Genomic DNA, 22,587 nt, shown 5'->3' with positions numbered 1-22,587 from the left:
CTTCCTCTCCCCAGGCTACCCTCCTCTCCCTCCCTCCCTCTCTGCCCCGTTCCTGCCCCTACAGGCTGGGTATATCTGTGTCTGCCTTGATCTCCCCTAGATCAGAGGGGGGTGGTGGGCAGTGAGAGAGAAAGGCAGGGTACACCTCCCAAATGAGGAAGTGGCTGGAACCCCCTAGCATTTCCTGAACAAGGCATGCACCGGTAGGATTTTCCAGGGCTGACGAACTCATGGTAGCCATGCCAGGCCAGGTCCCCAGACACTGGCTTTTGGAATGTGCTGGGGACAGCTTCCATCTGGAACTGACAGGACCCTACTAGCGGTGGATAGAGACAGCAACCTAGGTGGGGTCCCACGTTCGGCCCTGATCTCTGGAAAAGGGCTTAGGGTCCCCATCCCAGCCACAGACCCCATATCAAGTGCCTGGTTGGAGGCTCCCATCCAGGCTGTTCCAGACCCTCCCAAATTCCACCCCACGCTCCCCAAACCAGGCCCAAGATACCCCCATGAGCACAGTTGGACCAAGACCCAGGCTGTGGAGGGTTTTATTCGTTAGACCCAGAGAGCCACACTGCCCCTCCCCGGGTATCCCCCCTGCCGCCCACCAGTTAGCCAATGTCCTAGACGCCCGGCCACTGCATGTCCTCTGGGTTGTCCCACGCTGCTGCTCCCAAGAGTGCATCTGGAGTGAGGGAGACCCGGGTGTGGTGGCCGCGCCAGTTGGCCTGAAGCATCCTCGCGGCCATCTGCTGCTGCCTTAGCTGGCGACGCACGGCAAAGCCCCTCCAGGCTGACTGGATGGCCGTGGCTGCCTTATTCTGACGGGACTCTTGGGGGCTCCGGGAGGCCATTGGGGTGTCGCAGCCCCATGGCATGCCGGCCTGGACCCTGGAGCCCCGACCCATGCCATGTACTACCCGAGTGGGCAGGGTGTGGCCGCACATGTGGCACGTGCGGGGGCTGGAGCCCACGAGCATCACCACGCTGGGTGGGCTCCCCAGCTGGGGGCTCAGGGACTGGCAGAAGGGACAGACGTGCGGCTGGCAGGACTGGAAACAGCGGTGGTCCGATGTGGACTTGGTCCTGCCGTCCGCCTTGGTCCACACACGGGGGAGCAACCGCAGCTGGGTCTCTATCCGGCGGGTGCGGAAGCCTCGCCACATGGCCTGGATGGTGGTAGCCGCTTGAGAGAGCCGGGCCAAGTCCCGCCGCACACAGTAGCCGCGCCAGGCGGCCTGGATGATGACAGCCCACTGGTGCCACACCCTGATGGTTCGGCGCACCAGGTAGCCGCGGGCGCACGCCTGGATGGTGACCACGGCGCGGGTGATGACCTTCTCCACAGCCTGCAGTGACGCCACCTGTTCCCCCGACTGTCTGGGGTCCACCGCTGCCTCTCTGCCCACGGTGTCCCAGGGCCCCGAAGCCCTGGCCAGATCCGACGCGCCGCCAGGGGCCACGGCGCTGGTCATGGGCCTGGCCGCTCCACTGGAGACGGCGGCAGAGTTCCGAGCTTGGCCACCAGCTATGCCAGCGTCCACAGGGCCCTGGAGTACAGTGGGAGTCAGGGACACCCTCCGACAGCCTGCGGGAACCACGGCGCTCTGGAAATCCCAGGAGCCCGGCGTTGACTCCGGGGTAAAAAGGGGCCTCCGGGAACCGTCAGGTGAAGACTCATAGCCCAGAGACACCCTCCGAAACCCCGGGTGCAGCCTAGGGGCAGCCACATTGGGAGCCATAGCCGTGGTGTGGATGATAGGTGTCACGGCCGGTGGGGTGCTCTCGGCATGCCCGGGACTCTCCTGCGAGGACCTGGGGACCTGCTCCTGCACGTCGTACAAGGGCACCACCCTGGCAACATTACTGTCTAGCATGTCTGAGACAAGATAACCATGCACGGACCTATAGGATTTTCTAGAGCCAAGAGATTTGTGGCTGCTCTGAGCCAGGTCCCCAGGTGCTGGCTTCTTGAGGGCCCTGGGGACCGCATCTACCTGGATGCCACCAGATCCCACCCCACCAGCTGTGGGTGGACACAGCACATGAGAGGCCTTGTAGGTGGTCCCTGACTTCTGGGAAGTGCTTGGGGTCCCCACCCCCACTACAGACCCTGGGTGAACACTGGAGGCCCTTGAACGGCTTTGGGCCAGCCTGGGGGACGCTGAGGCTATGGGAGAAGCCCCCATCTTGTGGGGATGGCCCTGGGGCACCACGGGAGACACCGAGGGGCTCTGGGGCACAATGCGAGCCACCGATGCCCGTCGAGCCAAGGGGGCCCCAACAGCCTTGACAGACTCTATGTGCGCGCTGGAAGCTGTGCTAGCAGTCACAAAGTGGGAACTGGGAGCCCTCCAGCTGGTTGCTGACCTCGGCGGCAGAGTTGGGGTGGTGCTCCCAGCCATCAAGGGCTTGGCAAAACTCAGGGACTGGGGCGGGACAGGAGCCATGCCACTGGTCAGAGACTTGGTCTGGCTGGGAACCACTTCCAACAACAGCCTTTGGCCATCGGGAAAGAATTGCTGGCTGTGGCTGTGGCTGACGTCAGCTGACAGCGGATACTGGGGCATCCATGGGGTTGCGTCAAGGACCATGGACTCCGCACTGGATACGGACACCTGGGACGCAGCCTGGCTCAGGTCCTCTGGCTTCCTCATGACCTGGTCATCTGTGGTCTCAAATGACATCATCTCAAGAGCGTGGCTCAACTGGGTGGCCCTTTGTAGAACTGTGGGCGCCCGGTGTACTCTCCTGGTTGTGCCGCCAGCTTCCAAGGCCTGGGGATGCAGCTGAGCTAGGCCAGTGACATGGGATCTCTGGAAGGGGGCTGTAGACCCTTCCCTAGCCGGGGCTCCCTGGTAAGGACGGGGAGTGATCCCGATCAACATGGACCCCTGAGGAAGGCTCTGGGCCACATTTCCCACTGTGGACGGCAGGCCAACTACATTATCCGTGGACTCCAGAATCAGGCCCTGATTCAGTTCCCCAGAATCTATGGCTGGAACCACACTAGAGGTCACAGGCCTGGGAGACACAACTGGGACCATCCCACCCGCCACTGAACCCGAGATCAGGCTTGGAACAGTGAAATTAAATGAGGGTCTTACAAAGCTTTGTCCCTTCCCACCAGCCCCAGATGTTGCGATCAGACTAGGGTGCACCCCACTAGCCACAGAACCTGGAGGAAAGTTCTGGGCCACAGCACTGGCCACGGGATCTGGAGGAAGACCCTGGCCCATGCCGCTGATCACAGATCCTGGGGGAAGGCTATGGCTGATACCATAGATCACAGACCCTTCAGGAAGGTTCTGAGGCACACCACCGACCACAAAACCGGGTGGAAGGTGGGGAGGCACACCACTGATCACAGACCCTGGAGGCAGGCTCTGGCCCACGCCCCTGGTCACAGACCCTGGGGCAAGGCTGGGGACCACACCAGTGGCCACAGTACCTGGGGCCATGGCTGTGGTCACCCTAGTGGGTACAGAACCTGGCACCAGGCCACTAGCTGTGTCCACTATGGGCTCCTGACTGAAATCATTTGCTTGTTCAAAACCGGGTGCCACGATTGTGGTCACAGAAGGATGCTGCTGGTTCAAAGATATTGGAAGATCAACATTGACCTGAGACATGCTGGGGCCTGCGTCGGCCTGAGAAAACTTGATTGGCCTCGTACCCAGTCTGTTGGGCACTGAAGCCCGAGAGAAACCAGGGTCCACCTCTGAGGCTTGCTCATGAATCAAAGGGGCACCTTCCCCAGAGGCCGGAGATGCATGGGGATCCACGCCACTGGCCCCCTGAAACTGGTTTGGGCCCATACCAGTCGCCACACTTCTCTGGCACACACTCCCTGTCATGCCCGGAGACAGAGACCCTGGAGACATACTCAGAAACATACCAGCAGCCAGGGTCCCTCGAGACATATTTGGGAACATGCCAGCAGCCATAGTGCCCGGACCGATGCCTGTAGCCACACCCCGGAACAGAGCCCCAGGACATGGATTGGTTCCCTGGTCTAGACAAGAGTCCTCGCCACTAGCCCCAGATGCCTGGAAGAGATTTGGGGCTGAGAGAGGGAGAGCAGAATGTTCAGTGACGCTTGGGTGCCCCCTGCTGACTCCGAGTGGCTGATGAAATGTCAGTGACACCTGGCTGAACTCATGGGCCTGGGGGTTCGAGGCTACCCCATCAACCATTACGGGATCCTGACAGGGGGCCATGCTGGTGGCCACGGGTGACTGGCTCAGGTCTCGGCCCGTGCTGCTAGTGGCATAAGAATATGATGAACTCAAAGGGACTTCAGTGACCAATGACGGATGACCCGGACTGGGGGCCACTGCACTCACCCTTGACGGTAGATTTGAACCCACCTTAGGGGCCCAACCTGATTGACCAGCTGCACAACTGGTACCAGCAATTACCGATGGCTGGAAGAGGCTGAGGGGCCCCCGATTGGCCACAAAGGGCGGGCCTAGGCTGGAGACCACCACACAAGCCACTGATGGTGGGGCTAGGCTGGGAGCCACCATACAGGCCACTGGTGCTTGGGCTAGGCTGGGGGTCACCCCACCAGCCACTGATGGCTGCACTACAGTGGGACCCTCCCCATCAGTCATAGATGGCTTAGTTAAGCTGGGGGTCATCGCATCGGCCACACATGGCTTAGCTAGGCTGGGCGTTACCCCACTGGACACGGATGGTCGGGCTAGGCTGGGGGCCACCCCACCAGTCATAGATGCCTGGGCTAGGCTGGGGGCCACCCCACCGGTCACAGATGCCTGGGCTAGGCTGGGGGACACCCCACCAGTCACAGATGTCTGGGCTAGCCTGGGGACCACCCCACCGGTCATAGATGCCTGGGCTAGGTTGGGGACCACCCCACCAGTCAGAGATGCCTGGGCTAGGCTGGGAACCACCCAACCGGTCATAGATGGCTGGGCTAGGCTGGGGGACACCCCACCGGTCCCAGATGCCTGGGCTAGGCTGGGGGCCACCCCACCGGTCCCAGATGCCTGGGCTAGGCTGGGGGCCACCACACCGGTCCCAGATGCCTGGGCTAGGCTGGGGGACACCACACTGGTCACTGATGGCCAGGCTAAGCTAGGGGCCACCCCACCGGTCATAGATGCCTGGGCTAGGCTGGGGGACACCCCACCGGTCCCAGATGCCTGGGCTAGGCTGGGGGACACCACACTGGTCACTGATTGCCGGGCTAAGATAGGGGCCACCCCACCGGTCATAGATGCCTGGTCTAGCCTGGGGGACACCCCACTGGTCCCAGATGCCTGGGCTAGGCTTGGGGCCACCCCACCAGTCATAGATGCCTGGGCTAGGCTGGGGGATATCCCAGCGGTCACAGATGCCTGGGCTAGGCTGGGGGACACCACACTGGTCACTGATGGCCGGGCTAAGCTGGGGGCCACCCCACCAGTCACAGATGCCTGGACTAAGCTGGGGGACACCCCACTGGTCCCAGATGCCTGGGCTAGGCTGGGGGACACCACACTGGTCACTGATGGCCGGGCTAAGCTAGGGGCCACCCCACCAGTCACAGATGCCTGGGCTAGGCTGGGGGACACCCCACCAGTCACAGATGCCTGGGCTAGCCTGGGGGCCACCCCACTTGTCACAGATGCCTGGGCTAGGCTGGGGGACACCACACTGGTCACTGATGGCTGGGCTAAGCTAGGGGCCACCCCACCAGTCACAGATACCTGGGCTAGGCTTGGGGCCACCCCACCAGTCATAGATGCCTGGGCTAGGCTGGGGGACACCCCACTGGTCACAGATGCCTGGGCTAGCCTGGGGGCCACCCCACTTGTCACAGATGCCTGGGCTAGGCTGGGGGACACCACACTGGTCACTGATGGCCAGGCTAAGCTAGGGGCCACCCCACCAGTCATAGATGCCTGGGCTAGGCTGGGGGATACCCCACCGGTCACAGATGCCTGGGCTAGGCTGGGGGCCACCCAACCGGTCACAGATGCCTGGGCTAGGCTGGGGGACACCCCACCGGTCCCAGATGCCCGGGCTAGGCTGGGGGCCACCCCACCAGTCACAGATGCCTGGGCTAAGCTGGGGGCCACCCCACCAGTCATAGATGCCTGGGCTTGGCTGGGGGCCACCCCACCAGTCATAGATGCCTGGGCTTGGCTGGGGGCCACCCTACTGGTCACGGATGGCCGGGCTAGGCTGGGGACCACCCCACTGGTCATAGACGCCTGAGCTAGGCTGGGGGCCACCACACTGGTCACAGGTGGCTGGGCTGGGCTAGGGGACACCCCACTGGTCATAGATGCCTGGGCTAGGCTGGGGGCCACCACACGGGTCACAGATGCCTGGGCTAGGTTGGAGGCCACCCCACTGGTCACAGATGCCCGTGCTAGGCTGGGGGCCACCCCACTGGTCATAGATAGCCAGGCTAGGCTAGGGGCCACCGCACCAGTCATAGATGCCTGGGGTAGGCTGGGGGCCACCCCACTGGTCCCTGATGGCCGGGCTAGGCTAGGAACCACCCCACTGGTCATAGAGAGCCGGGTTAGGCTGGGGGCCACCCCACCTGTCACAGATGGCCGGGCTAGGCTGGGGGCCACCACACCAGTCAGAGATGCCTGGGCTAGGCTGGGGGCCACCCCACCTGTCACAGATGGCCTGGATAGGCTGGAGACAACTGCACCGGTCACAGATGCCCGTGCTAGGCTGGGAGCCACCCCACTGGTCACAGATGCTCGTGCTAGGCTGGGGGCCACCACACCAGTCAGAGATGCCTGGGCTAGGCTGGAGGCCACCCCACCGGTCACAGATCCCCATGCTAGGATGGGAGCCACCGCACTGGTCACAGATGCCTGGGCTAGACTGGGAGCTACCCTATCAGTCACAGGTGGCTGGGTTAGGCTGGGGGCTAACGCACTGGTCATAGATGTCTGGGCTAGGTTGGGGGCTAACCCATGGCTCCCTGATGGCTGGGCTAGGCTGGAAGCTACCTCACCGATCACAGATGGCTGGACTAGGTTTGTGGCTACCCCACCGGTCATATATGACTGGGCGAGGCTGGGGTTCATCCGACTAGTCCAAGATTTCTGGTCCAGGCCGAGATTCACCGTACTACACACAGATGGCTCAGTTAGGCTGGGGATGACCTTACTAGCCATCAATAATTCAGATGGGCTGGTGGTGACCTTACTGACCACAGATGGCTGGCCTAGGTTTGGGGGCACCTTACTGACTACCAATGGCTGGGATAGGCTTGAGGTCAGCCTGGAGGCCACAGATGGCTCCTGATACATGGTGGGGACCACATTATCCAAGGACAAACTTCTGGTCAGTCCCGTCCTGTAAGATTTCTGGGGCAACGTTTCCGTCAGACCCATGGAGCTTTGGCCTGAGGACACATCCCTCTCCTCCTGATCATCTGAGCCCCAGTGGACACTCAAGGTCATGCGGCCAGACACTGAACTATGGTGCAGAATGGGTATCAGCTCTGAGCCTGCGGAGGGCTGGGGGTAGAGGTTTGGAGATGTACGTCCCCGGCCTCCTCTCTTGGTTTTTTCCCTGTCTCTAGGCCCCTGGGGACTCCCCACAGCCTCGCCAGAGAGGAGGGTGTCGAAGCTGGCCTCCCAGGACTCCTCCTCCACCAGGTCCACGGCCGTCAGACTGGCCACAGACATAGTGGAGGGGCTGAGTGAGCTGCCGCTAGGCAGCGAACTCTGGGAATTACTCACATTTGGGCCATAGTCTGTGGAGCCCTGGGAGAGGCTTTCAGCCACGTCATTGTCTGGACTCTGGGCCAAACTGGCCAGTTCATTGAGTATATGGCCAGTCCCTTGCTCCGGAGCACAGTGCGCCCGGGCACTGGCACCCAGGGTTCGAGTCTTCTCCTGCCTGGGGATGGCTGTGCGGGAAAGGGTGCTTGCCGACCTGTTCCCTGGGGAGGCTGGGAACATGCTGGCCTCCGCCTGAGTCTTGAGCGCCCAGCGATGACCAGGAGCCATGGAGTTAGGCAAGAGACCCAGCGTTATGTCACCGGTCTTGGGGGCCTGGGGTTGGCTTAGGGACACTTTGCTCCCACTGGCACCCCTCAGTGCACCTGGGGTGGCTTTGTTGGTCCTCTCCCTAGTGTCTACGGAGGCCCGTTTGTGATTTGGGGACTGAGTTTTCTGCATGGTCTCCTCTTGGAGCATGGATGGCTGTCGTGGAGCTTTGGTAGAAGCTCGGTACATGCTGGAGGGCACCTTGTTGACCCTGGGGTACTGACACCAACAAACAGATCCCCCATAGGCAGCAGCACACTGGTGGGAGTGTGCGGCGCTCCCCCTACCCGCCGCCCCCACACGAGCACCTGAGGCCGCCCGGCCCTCCCCTGATGAGGCCCATGGACGTGGGGCCACCCTGCTGACCGCATGTGGACTATGGGAGCTCGGGGCTGTGCCGCCAGCCGCCACCGACTGCTGGCTGGTGCTTGGGCCCACACCATTGGCAATAAGCGGCTGCCACAGACTGGGGGGCGGCTGCAGGTGGGGTGGCTTGGGTAAGCTGGGGCCCGTGTCACTCTCCATGGGGTTGAGATCTGATGCTAATTCACTGGCCCCTGGGGGCAGGCACACGTTTTCCTCACTGACCGCAGTGTTCAGATGTGGGTCTGAGGAGCCACCCCTGCTGGGGTCCAGGGCAGCGATCAGGGGATGCTGACGAATGGCAGAGATCACTCTACTGGCCAAGGAGGCACCCACAGAGACCACCGGCGAGCAGGGTGACCCCCCGAGCATGGCCCCATCCCCCATCTCTTCCAAGAAGCCGGCAGGCCAGCCTGTGAAGAAGCCCTCCCGGGCCCGGTCCTGGGGAACCCTGACCTTGCTGGGCTGTGGTCTCACGGGGCCTAGGGCGGACCCCCATGCGGCCGCTGGGTTCCCCCTGCAGTCCACCTCCACGGGGGCCGGAGTCACAGTCATCCTGCTTCCTGCTGTTTTCGGGGCGGCCTTGGGGAGGACGACACCAGTCCTCAGGGCTGCCTGAGACAAAGACTGGCTGAGGACAGCACCCAGCTCCCCCTGACACAGGGCCTGGCTCAGAGCGGCCCACTCCTCCTCCGTCAGCGCTTTGCTGAGCACATCCGCCAGCTTACCCTGGTTGGCCTTGGTGAGTTCTGCCCGCAGCTCACCAGGGGAGAGGGTTCGGGACAGCGCAAGGCCCAGCTCGCCCCAGGAGAGCACTTTCATCAGCGCCGTTCCCAGCTTGCCCTGGGGCAGGGCCTTGGCCATCGTGGAGCCCAGGACTTTCTTGGACAGGGCCTGGTTCAGGGCTGCCCTCACTTGCCCCTGGGAGAGGGCTTTGGCCAACAGGGTGCGGAGGTCCTCCTGGGATCCCAGCTCGGCGGCCAGCTCAGCGCACAGGGAGGCGAGCTGGGAGGCAGCCAGCTCTTCTGGACAGGGTGTGGCTGGGCCGGGCATTGGTGACTGGGCCCGGGTGGCCCCACTGTCACCCCAGGATTCAATGTTACAGGTGGGGTGTCCAGCAGAGGCCACCAGAGGCACCAGCATGCTCTGGGTCTCACAGGGCCCCTGGCTTGGGCCCTGGGTGCTTTTGCCCTGCACATAGCTGTGGGGCTGGATCTGGGTCAGTCTGTCCTCTGTCTTGGCTCGGGACAGAGTGCCAAGGGCACCAGTATGTTTGCAGGGCTGAGTGGAGACCTTGAACCCCGCCAGGAGCGGCTGCGACTGGGTCTTGCCGCTGAGCTCAGCCGAGTGCTGGGCTGTGTAGAGGCGCTTGGCTGTTTCTGTGACCAGCTGGGCCTGGGACTGCGCCTTGGTCAGCTCGGTGGGCAGATGTGCTTGGGACTGGACCTTTATCACTCTGCCGGCCAGATGCGCCTGGGACTGCGCCTTGGTCAGACACGTGCCCAGATGTGCAAAGGACGGGGTCTTGGTCAGCTTGGCGGGCGGATGGGCCTGGGACAGGGCCTTGGACAGACACGTGCCCGGGTGCGCCTGGGGCAGAGCTGCAGTCAGTTCGGCCAACAGCTGCCCCTGGGAGGAGGCTGTGGTCGCACAGGTGGCCTGCTGCTCCTGGGGCAGCCCTTTGGCCAGACAGGTCTCCAGATGTGTCTGGGGCGGGACCTTGGCCGGACACGGGGCCAGCTGTGCCCGGGGCAGGACCACGGCCGTTTCCATGGGCATGTACACCTGGGACTGAACCTTCACAACGTCTGCCCTCGGGCGCGTCTGTGACGAGGGCTTGTTCCTGTCCTCAGCCATTTTCACCCAGGGGGAAGCCCGGGACATTTCAATGGCCACACTGGAACTGGACACTGTTTCCATTTTCACCTGCTTCTGGGAAAAGGCCTTCATTCTTTCAGCTTCCAAAGGAGGCCTGGCTGGAGCCCTGGGGGCCCCAGCCCCCAGATGTGGTGCGTTAAAGTATTTGACCTTTCCCTCAGCCAGGTAGGAGTGAGAAGAGACCCGGACCATCCCAGCGGTCTGCTTGGCGTTCACCACAGCCTTGGCCTTCAGTCCGTTCAGACACGTGTGGGATGAGGCGTTGGGAATCCCAGCTGCCGCAGTTGCCGGAGGTGACGACTTCAGATTTCCGGCTGCTGAAGGTGGCAGGCACAGGGTCTTGAGGACGGCGGCCATGGAGCGAAATTGGGCTGGGGTTTTGGTGACCATGGCTGCCAGACGCGTCTGGGGAGGGGTCTTGGTCGTGGAGGCCCCCGGAAGCATCTGAGATGGAGTCTTCGCCATGGCAGCGGCCGGACATATCTGCAGCGGGGTCTTGGTCATCGGGGCTGCCGGGCGCATCTGGGCTGGAGTCTTGGCCATGGCGGGCACTGGGCACGTCTGCGGTGGAGCTTTGCCCATGGCGGCCATGGGCCGTGTCTGAGTTGGGGGCTTGATCATAGAGGCCAAAAGGCATATCTGTGGTGAGATCTTGGCCATCATGGCTGCCGGTCGTGTCTGGGGTGAAGCGTTGGTCATTGAGGCTGTGGGTCGCATCTGGGTGGGGGTCTTGGACATCGGGGCTACTGGGCATGGCTGGGGTGGGGTCTTGTTCGCCACGCCCCCCAGGCCAGACTGAAGTGGGGTCTTGGTCATGGTGGCTGGCTGGGACGTCTGGGGTGAAGCCTTGGCTATCGCAGCCACCGGGCACGTCTGGGGTGGGCTCTTGGCCATTGGGGACACCGGGTAAGTCTGGGGTGGAGCCTTGGTTATCGTTACCGCGGGCGCGGAGCACGGCGGCGGCAGGGTCTTGCTCATCATGGCCGCCAGGCACGACTGGAGTGGGCTTTTGGGCATCGCAACAGCAGGATACGGCTGGGGTGGGGTCTTGGTCATGGCAGCCGCTGGGTTCATCTGGGTTGGGGTCTTGGTCATCCGGGCCGCTGGGTATACCTGGGGTGGGGTCTTGGCTATTGTCACCGTGGGCGCCACACATGGCTGGGGCGGGGTCTTGGTCATCGTGGTCGCCGGATACATCTGGGGCGTGGTCTTGTTTATCACAAGGGCTGGGCCTGTCTGGGGTGGGGCTTTGAGGACCTCTGTCTCCACGTGGCCCTGGGTCTGGGTCTTGAGGGACCCGTGAACTGCCTGGGCATACCTCCCACATGGGGCCGGCCCCGGGGCTCCTGCCTTGTTGGCTCTGGCGGTTATTTGCTTGGTCTTCACCATGTCCCCTTCTACATGGACAAGGCAAGCATTTCTGACGGTTCTCGTCATCAGGCACGGGTGGCACTTTGCATCTAGATTCACCGGACATGGCAGTCTGATGGCAATGGTCTGGTGGGGCAGGAAGGTAACGCCGGGGCCCCCAGTGGAGCCAGGCGCCTGCATGCCAGGCTGGGGAGCACCCTGGGCCTGGAGTAGGGCCAGCTGGTGGGTGCAGGTGTCCAGGCTGTCGGAGGAAGGGAACTGGGTCTCCTTGCTCACCATGACGGGCTGGGCCACGGGAGGCTTGGCCTCTCCTGGAGGCTGGAACCGCACCTGCTGGGGGGCATGGTAAGGGATGTCACCCTCATCCACACTCACTTTCTTTTCCACGGGCTTGCCAGAACGGAGGAGCCGCCTGGTGTTGAAGCGTCGCCAGGCCTCCTGGATGGCCTTTGCTGCCTTCATCTGGGAGATCAGCTTCTGCCGGAGCTGGTAGCCCCTCCAGTTGGCTTGGATGAGGGTGGCTGCCCGGGACAGCATCATGTCCATCTCGTCCACCAGCACATTCTTGAAGGCCTGGCTCTCAACCACAGCCCGCAGACGTGGGATGTGACGAGGCACTGTCACATCCTTGTCATGCTGTTGCAGAAGGGTCTCCCTGGATGCAACTGGCTCATGCTGAGGCTGCGGACTCAGTGTCCCTGCTTTGTCTTGGAGACTGGAGACAGACTGGGGCTGGTAGAGGCTCTGCCCATTGGGTGACGACGGTAGCTGTGCTGCTTCCTGCATTATCTTGGTTCCTGGGTGAGTCAGCTCTGTCTGCAGGGCGTGGCATGGAGGGGGACAAAGAGGGGGATCATACAGACGAGAGGGCTCCTGGCTGGAGCAAGCACTCCGGGGACCTACAGCTCCTTGTTCCTGATGCCTCGCAATCTTCCTCCTCACCTTTACAGGCCCTGCCCCCTCCCAGCCACCTGTCCAGGTGGCCTTCGGCACCTATGTCTCCCTCATGATCCTGTGGCCACTTCGACGCTGGCCACAGTGCGCCTTCTCAGCTGAACGGCCAACCACCTTCTTTTTGAATTCCCTTTGTATCTGGCGCGTACTGTGAATATAGCACTGATCCCACTATTTGGGAAATTTCCTATTTGTGTGTGTGTGTGTGTGCACGCTGTGTGCCTCTCCCCCATTTACTGTGATTTCCTAGAGGGCAGGAACCAGGTCTGAGTCATTTCTTTGTCCCCATCTCAATCATAGGGCCTGGTTCTGGGCTGGGAACAGGTGCATGCTGGGTGGGCGGCTAACTTCATTAATGTGTGGCCGAGCTGGGTGGATAGACGGATGAATGACTAGATAGTGAATGGATAAATCTGGATAAATGAATGGTAGATGGGTTGGAAAGATGGTTAAAGGGCTGTGTGGAAGAATAAGTAGGTAGATGGGGTTGATGAATGAATTGATGAGCAGATCAATGAGTAAGGAAATAGACACACAGACGGATGGACAGATGGATTGATGAATGAATGAGTGGATGGATGAATAGGAGGGAGGAATGGATGGATGGACAGACGAGTGCGTAGAGGACGGATGAGATCTGAGTCGCTAAAGGAGTATGTGAATGGAGAGAGCTGAAGGAATTGGTGTAGAGATCAATGAATGATTGACGCGTGCTGGATGATCAGTGCATGGATGGTGGAGGACTGACAGACGACGGGTACATCACTGGCAGATGGATGGGTAGAAGAATGAGGGAGTGACTGTGGTTTCTAGAAGCACCTTGGTTCAGAGGGAACTGGGGTACTGCCAAACAGCCCTGCTATGTCACCGGGAGCATAACATGCTTTTTGGGCCGAAGCCCCACCCCCACCCCCTTTCTGGCTGAAACAGCCGATTCCTTTCCCAGACATCTTCATACCTTGGAGGGCCATAGAGTTGGAGGAGGAGCAGGAGGAGAAGGTACAATCTCAGAGGCCAGCTTGCAAGAGGAAGCAGCCTTCATTCAGCCCTTCATCCCATGCAACATGCAGCAACACTGCCCTTGGCTGGCTCTGTCCTCAAGACCAATGGGAGAAGAGACGTTAAGAGACAAACAAAAACAAGGACCAAAAAAACCAAACATCTCAAAACAAAAACTAAAAACTGTTAAAGTCCACCAAGGTGAATGAACAAAGAAGTTTACACTTGTGTTCTTTTGTATGTAAAAGCAAAACAACTAGAGATAACCAAAAAGGTGATTGCTAGGGGACCAGTTATAAGCGCTTAAAGGAGGCTGTTCAAAGATGTTCATTACTGTACTGCTTATGAAGAGTAAAAACTGAAAACAACTCAAATGCACAGTGGCTTAAATTGAACAGAACATTCATACAGTGTTCTGCTATCCAGCCATTAGAAATGGTGTCCAGATCCACAAAAATGGTTAAAATTGAAAAGTGGACACATCATGACCAGCTGGGGAAATTGTCACTATCTTGGAGGCAACTTGTTAATTCCACCCTGATATTTACATTCAAGAGGTATAAGTGTTGGTACTCACCCCAAACCAGAAACCATCCAAATGCCCACTGACGGAAGATCTAAATTCAACCACGTCAGTGACTGATGTGATAATAAACACTTCAAGACAAAGATGATCAAAACAGATTTGTTTTCAAAGACCCACGTGCTGCCCCCTTTCACGATAAGCGTTCTAGCTTCACCTACGTGACGGCCTAAATGTCCTGCCCTACCTCGTCTTCACCCCAAACCCCAAATGGGCTGGGCTCATTCAGAACAAGCATCAGTGTGAATTGAATCATAACAGCAAATGGGCCTGAGGCTGGTTCTCCCGGAGGTAGGCAGTCATTGTCCCCATTTCACAGAAGAGGAACCTGAGGCCCAGAGAAGCCACATATCATATTTCTTACTTTTTTTTTTTAAAGATTTTGTTTATTTATTTGACAGACAGAGATCACAAGTAGGCAGAGCAGCAGGCAGAGAGAGAGGAGGAAGCAGGCTCCCTGCTGAGCAGAAAGTCCTATGCGGGACTTGATCCCAGGACCCTGGGATCATGACCTGAGCTGAAGGCAGAGGCTTTAACCCACTGAGCCACTCAGATGCCCCTATTTCTTACTTCTTTAAGTTATTTCTGATTTGTCTCCCGCATTGAACTATGACAGGACATGGGTAGGGATGTCTGTCTCTTTTGTTTGTTGTTGAATCTCCAGTGCCTAGAACAGTACACACAATAGACGTTCAATAGATGTTTATTGGTAGATGCATAGGTGGATGAATGAGTGGATGGATGGATGGATGGATGGATGGATAGACAGATGAGTGGACAGATGAATGGATGGATGGATGGATGGATGAGTACCATTCAAGCTTCAGATCTTAGAGAGAACAGCTTCAGGATCTGAAGTGGCCTATCCCAGACTCTGCGGTTTCACCAACCACATGATTCAGCCCTTTCAACGAATTCAACCAGAATGAGCGAACAGACAGCATAGTGAGAGGAATGTGATTACAGGGGGACAGGAAAAAGGAATAGGGGCCCCCAGACATGTGAGCCGAGTGGCTGGCTTGGCAATTTTGAGTAAAGCCCTCTGAGTCTCAGTTTCCTTGTCACACAAGCTAAGACCACTTTCCCAGCCTCCCAAGGAAACATCCTAGGCTCCCCAGGCTGGGATCCCAGATGGACAAACCCACCATCAGGTTTTGGGGAGCCCCAAATGCCCCTGCTCTGAGGGGCTGAGAAGCTGACCCACTCCTTGAAGTGGCCTGGAGGGCCCAAGGGGGCTCTGAGGATGCTGGGGGCCAGAGGAGAACCACCCAGTATCCAAGTGCCCCCCACCAAACCCTCCACCAGCCCCACTCACCTGCCCCTGAAGCTGAACCCACCAGCCCAAATGGCCAGCCTTGGGGCCCTGGTGCCACAATGGCTTTGTGACTCACAGCCAAATTCCAGCCAATCCCTATCAGCTCCTGGGGGAAGGGGGTTCTAGAAGGCTGACCCAACGTGGGGGCAGGGCCTAGATCAGCGCTGACGGTCGTGGCGGTTGCTTCCTACGACCTGCCTGTCCTGAACGGAAAATTAGGGCTCTGAGCAGAGAGGGGGGCCCCAAGTTCTTCCCCTACATGTGTCTCGAGGTATTTGTTGAACACCTCACTTTTTGTTTTTGTCTTTTTTTAAAGATTTTTCTTTTAAGTAATCTCTATGCTCAACGTGGGGCTCGAACTTACAGCTGCGCGATGCAGAGTCACGTGCTCTGCTGACTGAACCTGCCGGGTGCCTATGAACACCTAACTTGGTAGGGGGACCTGATCTGGGCCTGGGGACACACACAACTCAAATAATTTGGGGGTGTGAAATGGTTAGGCAGGAATCAAAGAAGGGGTAGACGGGCCGAGTTCCATAGGAGGAGAAGGAGAGTCCTAGGAGAGCTGGGGGAGGGACATCCCGGGCGGAGGACACAGCACGGGCAAAGGGCCCAAGGTGAGAGGAAGTTGGGCACGATTAGGGAATGTGGAGGCTGGTGTGGTTGGAGGCAAGGGACAAGAGGGCCAGGAGGCAGAGTACTGAATAGGTGGGACCTCAGAGAGGTCCCAAGAGCTTGGGTTTTGTGGCTCCTGGGTGGCTCCGTCGTTAAGCACCTGCCTTGGGCTCAGGTCATGATCCCAGGGTCCTGGGATCGAGCCCCACATCGGGCCCCCTACATGGTGAGCCTACTTCTCCCTCTCCCTCTGCCTGCCACTCCCCCTGCTGTGTTTTCTCTGTGTCAAATAAAGAAATAAAAATCTAAAAAAAAAAAAAAAAAAAAAGGTGTGGGTTTTATCGAGAAGGCCCTGGGGGAGCCACGAGAGGGTCCAGAGCAAAAGAGGCACTCTGATTCGCATCCTAAAAGTCCAGGCGGGTATCTGTGTCTGGCCCTGAGGATGGGGGCTCCTTAGGGTGGGGCTGGGCCCAAAGTCCCTTGGGATCCCCATATGGGCCTGGCAACAGTAGGTATCAACTCTGAGCCACAGTCCTTAAGGGGAAAGTGAGGCCACCATTCCCATCCACCTCCTGGGGCTGGGCTGATGCCTGATATGAATCACTGCTGGCCAGGCTGGAGCTGACACACTTCTTGGCCTCAGTTCAGCAGGGTCCTGCCAAAGCCACACCGCCTGGCCCGCAGCCTCAGCCTCGCTTCCCTGGGGAGCCACTGGGAGGCACCAGAGCAAGAGGCCGGCAAGCAGAGACACCCAGCCTCACTTGGCAGAGATCCCCTCATCTTCTCCACGCTGTGGCTGTAGCTCTGGACAAAATCAGAGACATGACAGTTGGACAGGACTTACGTCCTTGGTTTCAGCAACGACCAGGACAGCTCCCATCCATGCCCTCCTTGAGCTAAACACAAATCCAGAGTGGGTCAGGGCAATAATGATGGAATCACGGGTGCTCTGGGAACACAATAAGGCCCAGCCTGGGGGTTACTGGGGACCCGGAGAGCAAAAGCACCTGAGTTTGAGGGAAGATCAGCTGGGTAGTTGAGAGAAGTGTTATCAGGGTTGTAGCCATGCAAAGGCCCTGAGGCCAAAGGGGAAGGAAGTAGAGTTCGGGTAAGGAGGTGCCTGGAGCGACAATGATCTTTCCAGGGCCAGATGCACTCAAGGACTTTTTTCCATAAAGGTTTCAAGTAGGGAGTCAGATCTGTGGTTTCCAAAAAGCCCCATGTCACATGCTAGTGAAAACATAAGGCCTCTACTTAGACCCAAGTCTCCTGGTCTTTTTCTTTTTTTTTTCTTTTTCTTTTTCTGAAGATTGATTTATTTGAGAGGAAGCGCATGTGAGAGTTAGCACAAGTGGGAGGGACAGGGGGAGAGGGAGAGAGACCACCAAGCAAACTCTGAGTGCGGAGCCCAGTGTGGGGTTCCATCTCCCAGCCCTGAGATCATGACCTGAGCCGAAACCCGGCTGGATGCCTAACCACCTGAGCCACCCAGGCGCCCTGGTAAATATCTTTTCTATACTTATGAGTGGTGGCTGGGGACTAGCAGATAGCTTCAGGATAGGGGCTGGTCCCCAGAAAGACAGAGGCATTAGAGGGTTGGAGGTTTCAGCCACACCTCCCAGACCTCCTGAGTGAGAAGAGGGGCTGGAGATGGAACCAATCACCAAAGGCCAGTGGAATGAAACCAGCTAGGGTCGGAGAGCTTCTCAGTTGATGAAAACATGGACAGTTAGCGTGGCCCACCCAGACGGGGCATGGAAGTCCAATGCCCCTTCCACTGTACCTTGCCCTCCCTCTGTGTCTCCTCCACCTGACTGTTCCTGAGTTGTAGTCTTTATAAGCCAGTAATACGGGCACCTGGGTGGCTCAGTTGGTTAAGTGTCTGCCTTCAGCTCAGATCCCCATCGGGCTCTCTGCTCAGTGGGCAGACTGCTTCTCCCTCTCCCTCTGCCCCTCCCCACCACTCATGCTCTCTTTCGCTGTCTCAAATAAATAAATTAATTAAATCTTGAAAGTAAATAAGTAAACCAGTAATAGTAAATAAAACACTTTCCTAGTTTCTGTGAGTGATTCTAGCAAATTATCAAGACTGGCATGGGGGTTGGGGAAATCCTTGGTTTAGGGCTTAGTGTTCCAAAATCCAGGTGGCAGCCGGAGACTTCCAAATGGCATTGAAGTGGGGGTGATGTGGGGGTGGTATTGTGGGACTAAGAACCCCCCACCTGTAGGGTCTGTGCTAACTTCAGGTAGTGTCATAACTGAATTATAGGACACCTGGGTGATGTCTAGAATTCAGAACCGGTGAGTGTGGGGAAATCATCCCCCCACAACACATTTGGCATCAGGATTATGAATAAAACGGTTTGGGGGGCCTGATGCAGATCTTCCGACCTCCTGGGCCTCTCCCCTTCTCTGTGGGTTGGGGGTGCACGGAGAGCCCTTCAGTATCATTAGTATTCATTCACCAAACTGATATGGGAGATGTTGTTACCTGGACATGAACCTACCCATTTCGTAGCATAGGAGGTAGAGGGGGGAGAGGGGAGAGGGCTGGGTTGAGGTTACACGGTGGCCAATTGGCACCCAAGCTGAGACTCAGACTTCTGAAGACTGAAGCTGTGGTCCCAAAGCCTGGTTCGTGGTCTCCTGTCAAGACACCCTCACCTCGGCTTCAGCCTGGCACTGCTGGGTCCCTCCCAAAACGTCAGTGTGAGGGCGGTGCAAGGTGAGGTCACGCTGTCAAAAACCAAACCCCAAAGCAGCTCTCGAAGCCTTGAAAAGTAGGCAGCCAGGGTGTTCAGGAGGAAGAGGAAACAGGTAGGTGGCGAGGCCCCACCCTTTCAATGGCAGGAGGGACGACGGGCATGTGCTGTTCCTTCTTTGCACCTCTGTTCCCCCATCTGTAAAACAGGCACAATTCACCTGCCTTCCTTAACAGGGCTGGGTATACAGCTGGTGCTCAACACATGCGCACCGGCTCGACTTGCCCTGTGTCCTTGACCACCGATGCTTAGGTCCCTCCTGGCACCAAGTGAGACAGAGACCCAAGGCCTGGGGTCTCTTGCCCACAAAACTGCAAGGGTCAGGGAAGGCAGGGGATGAAGGCAGCCCAGCGGTCAAGGCTCTGGAGGTGAACAGCCTAAGGTCCAAAGATTCCTGCAAACTCCTAAAAATTTCAGGCTCTGTGACCTCTGATCACTCAACCTCTCTGAACAGGAGTTTCCTCAAAATAGGAGACTAGGATGTTGGGAAGGGAGAGGTCTTCAGGGAGTGCCTAGGGAAGGAATCTACGGAGCATAGCTACACCACCCCTACTGGAGGAAGACTGCTCCAGTGGGACCCCACCTGGGCCACATTCCTCTGGTCCTGAGACTCAGCATCCCCCATCTGCCTGACAGTAATAGAAGCTTACGCTGAGCACCAACTGTAGGCCAAGCGCTGCTCTGGAACAAACTGTTAATCCTCCAACTTTCTGCGGCAAGCTTACAACTGTTCTGCCCATTTTAGACAGGGTTAAGTGATGCCCAGAGGTTCAAGTTTCTGCCTTTTCCTACCCGCCTGGGGCCGGGCCGTCCTTTTTCCATCTTGTAGTCTGTCTGTCCTAAAGGGGACACCCGTGGGCTCGCTAGTTCCAAACGCTGGTTGGAGATCCTAGTATCCCTCACCTAACCTGGACATCGGTGGGCCCCAAACCCGGGAGCGCCTAGATGGCGCTCCTTGAGCGCCAGATGTTCGGGGCCCCTCCCGTACTCCGGCTCTCCTCCTCCGAGCACAGGCAGAGGGAGGAGGGGCAAGGAGGCCAGGGAGGGGGGAGGGGAGCGTGTGAGCCAGGCCCTGCCCAGCCCATCAGGCCCCGGCGGGGGAAGAAGGAGGCAGAGAGCCGAGCTGGCGTAACGAGACTTTACTGAAAACAGAAAACCGGGCGAACCAAGGATTACAAACAGGAATGTGGACTCGTAGCAAAACAAAACAAAACAACAGAACAAAAAGGGCGGGAGAAGGGATGTCGGAAGGACGGAAGGGGGGGTGAGCAAGAGCGAGGAAAGGGAAGGGAGATTGTTTTTTTTTTCTTCTTCCCATTTCTTTAAAAAACCAACACAAGAAAAAACACACACACACAACCAACGTTTGTTCCCAAGTAGAAACATAAATAGGGCAGAATCGAACACTCTGTTCTTCTCTCTTCCAAAGGCAAAAAAAAAAAAAAAAAGTAAAAGGAAAGGCAGGGTTTGAGGCTGCGCCCCCTCGGAGCCCCCTTCTGCGGCGGTGTGTACAAAAGGGCTGCCGGGGCGCGCGGGTTTGTGCAACACTGGGTGGCCGCGCTCGGGGAACAGAGGCAGCGCGAGGGCGGGGGGGGTCATGCGCTTGCCCCCAGGAGCAGGGGGTCCAGCTTGTCGAGTCCGAGGCGCCCTCTTCGAGTCCTGGGCACCCTCGGGGGGTCCTCAGGGACCGCGCCCTCTCGGAATCCTGGCACCCTCGGGGTGTGGGGGGGTGTCCCCGGGGCCGCGCCCTCTCCGAGTCCGGGGCGCCCACGTCCACCCCCCACTCGAGCCCGCCTCCCCGGGAGGGGGGCCGCGCATGCGCCCCGCGCGCGGGCTCAGTACGCGGACACCTGGTGCTGGGGCAGCAGCTGGCAGCCGCTGTTGACGTGGCTGAGGACCTTCTGCTTGAGCTGCGCCACCTGCTCCCGCAGCAAACTCGCCGTGGACGCCAGCTCCGTGTTCTGGCTCTTGAGCGTCTTCACTTTCTCCTCGAGGCGCGAGATGCGCTCCAGCTTGCGCTTGCGGCACTTAGAGGCAGCGATGCGGTTGCGCAGCCGCTTGCGCTCCGCCTTAATGCGCTCCTGCGTGTCCATGTCGATGGGCGACAACGGCGGGCTCTCGCCGAAGCTCGGCACGTCGGGCACCGTCTGCGGCTCATCCTTGAGCGCGGTCAGGCGGGGCGGCCCCAGCGCGCCTGGGGGCGGCGGTGGAGGGAAGGGTACAGGCTCGGCGGTGAAGGCGACCGTCGCAGCACCCCCCGAGCCCCCTGTACCGCCCGCGTAGCTGCTCAGGTTCGCGTAGACGGGCGCCTCGGGCGTGGCTGCCGCCGGGGCCAGTTCGCCAGGAGGCGCGGTGCCCGCAGCCGTGCTCGAGGGTCCCCCGGCGGCCGCAGCAGCGGAGGCCGCGCCCGTGCCCAGCTGGTTCTGCTTGTGCAAGTCCTCCAGGGCCTTGACGAAGCCCTCGGCAAACTCCTGCTCCTCGCTGGCCGCCACCTTGGGGTAGAGGAACTGAGTGCTCGTCGGCGTGGTGGTGACCAGCCCGTTGGACTGGATGATGAGGCGCTCGAGCTCGGGCGAGGCGAGCTTGAGCAGCCCCAGGTCGGGCGACGCGAGCAGGCCGTCGGGGGGCGCCGTGCCTGGGGCGCCGTCGGTGCGCAGGGGGGCCGGGGGCGGCGCGGCCGTAGGCTTGAGCGCCGCCGCCACCTGCTCGCTCAGGCTCAGCGTCAGCGCGTCTTTCTTCATCATGCTGCCAGTCGCCGCCGTCGGGGGCGCCCCGGGGAACAGGCGACCCGGGGACGCGAAGCTACCACCGCCGCCACTGCTACTGACGCCGCCGCCCAGGCCGCTCAGCGCCTCATCGCCGTAGAAGGGTGTTTCCATCCTCCGCCTCCCCCGCCGCGCCGGCCCGGGGTGGGGGGGGAGGGGGGAGTGGCCGCGGCCGCCCGGGGGGCCTGCGCCCCCCCGTCCGCTCGGCCCTGCGCCCGCCCCGGCCGAGGCCGCTGCGCCCGGCCCTCCACTGGCGGCGGCTCCTGCGCCGCGCACTTCGCGCGCCCTCTTATAGCCTCGGCCCAGCGCGATGAGCTCACTGCCCCCGCTCGCCATTGGGCGTAGGTGACGTCGCTCATTTGCATGATGGGGCGGGGCTAAGCCGCGACCGCCCTCCCCTGGCTGCCGTTGCCCCGGTGACGCACGGTAAACCGCACAACAGCGCGCTGCCTTGTGGGTTGACGTCATGGGGGCGGGTCCCGCACCCAGACCCGGTTACCCCGCCCCGGGAGCGCAGTGTACGACCAATGCCCCCAGTGCTGCCTCCCGCCAAGGCACGTCCCGGGTGGCGTGATGAGCCCGGCCACCAGCCGCCTGCCGGTCCCCAAGCCCCGCCCCGTATCCGCGCGTGGGGCCCCGGCTGGGCGGGGGCGGGGGCGGTGCCGGCCTCCGGGGACCGGCGGGGGATGGGGCCTGGATGGATAAATAACTCCAAGGCCCCTCCCGCTCCAGTACGCCTACAAGTGCCTTCCTTAGAGTTCCTCCATCCTGGCTCTATAGGGGCTGGCGGCAGAAGGCCTTAGGGGGCTGATCCCGGTGGCTCCCTGGGCGTTTTGGCCAGATCTGCCTCTGTCTCACCCTCACCCCTAAATCTGCGGTGATGTGTTTGCCCCAGAAAGACGAGGGAGGGAAAAGGAGAGCTGCCAGAAGTTGCTGGAAACGCTTTGAGCCTGAT

The 22,587-nt window shown here is 59.8% G+C and overlaps 2 protein-coding genes across 2 annotated transcripts; both read right to left on the bottom strand.

Annotated features, from left to right (window-relative positions):
• Positions 1-620: 620 nt before the first annotated feature.
• IQCN (IQ motif containing N) lies at positions 621-12,471 on the bottom strand (the record flags this gene model as incomplete). The annotated part of the gene is given in 5 exon segments (XM_080815471.1): positions 621-2,852; positions 4,419-4,512; positions 5,231-5,370; positions 7,578-12,369; positions 12,371-12,471. Coding segments are annotated over 5 exon segments (7,359 nt in total).
• A 7,520-nt stretch (positions 12,472-19,991) lies between these two features.
• Positions 19,992-21,949, bottom strand: JUND (JunD proto-oncogene, AP-1 transcription factor subunit). Its single transcript, XM_080820656.1, has one exon. The coding sequence runs from the start codon at positions 21,744-21,746 to the stop codon at positions 20,703-20,705; it is 1,044 nt and encodes a 347-aa protein (XP_080676782.1). The 5' UTR covers positions 21,747-21,949; the 3' UTR covers positions 19,992-20,702.
• Positions 21,950-22,587: the final 638 nt, after the last annotated feature.

Source organism: Martes martes (assembly GCF_963455335.1).
Source record: "Martes martes genome assembly, chromosome: 1".
NCBI classification, from domain to species: domain Eukaryota; kingdom Metazoa; phylum Chordata; class Mammalia; order Carnivora; family Mustelidae; genus Martes; species Martes martes.
The sequence above is the reverse complement of the archived record's forward strand: the minus strand, read 5'-3'. Positions and strand labels throughout refer to the sequence as shown.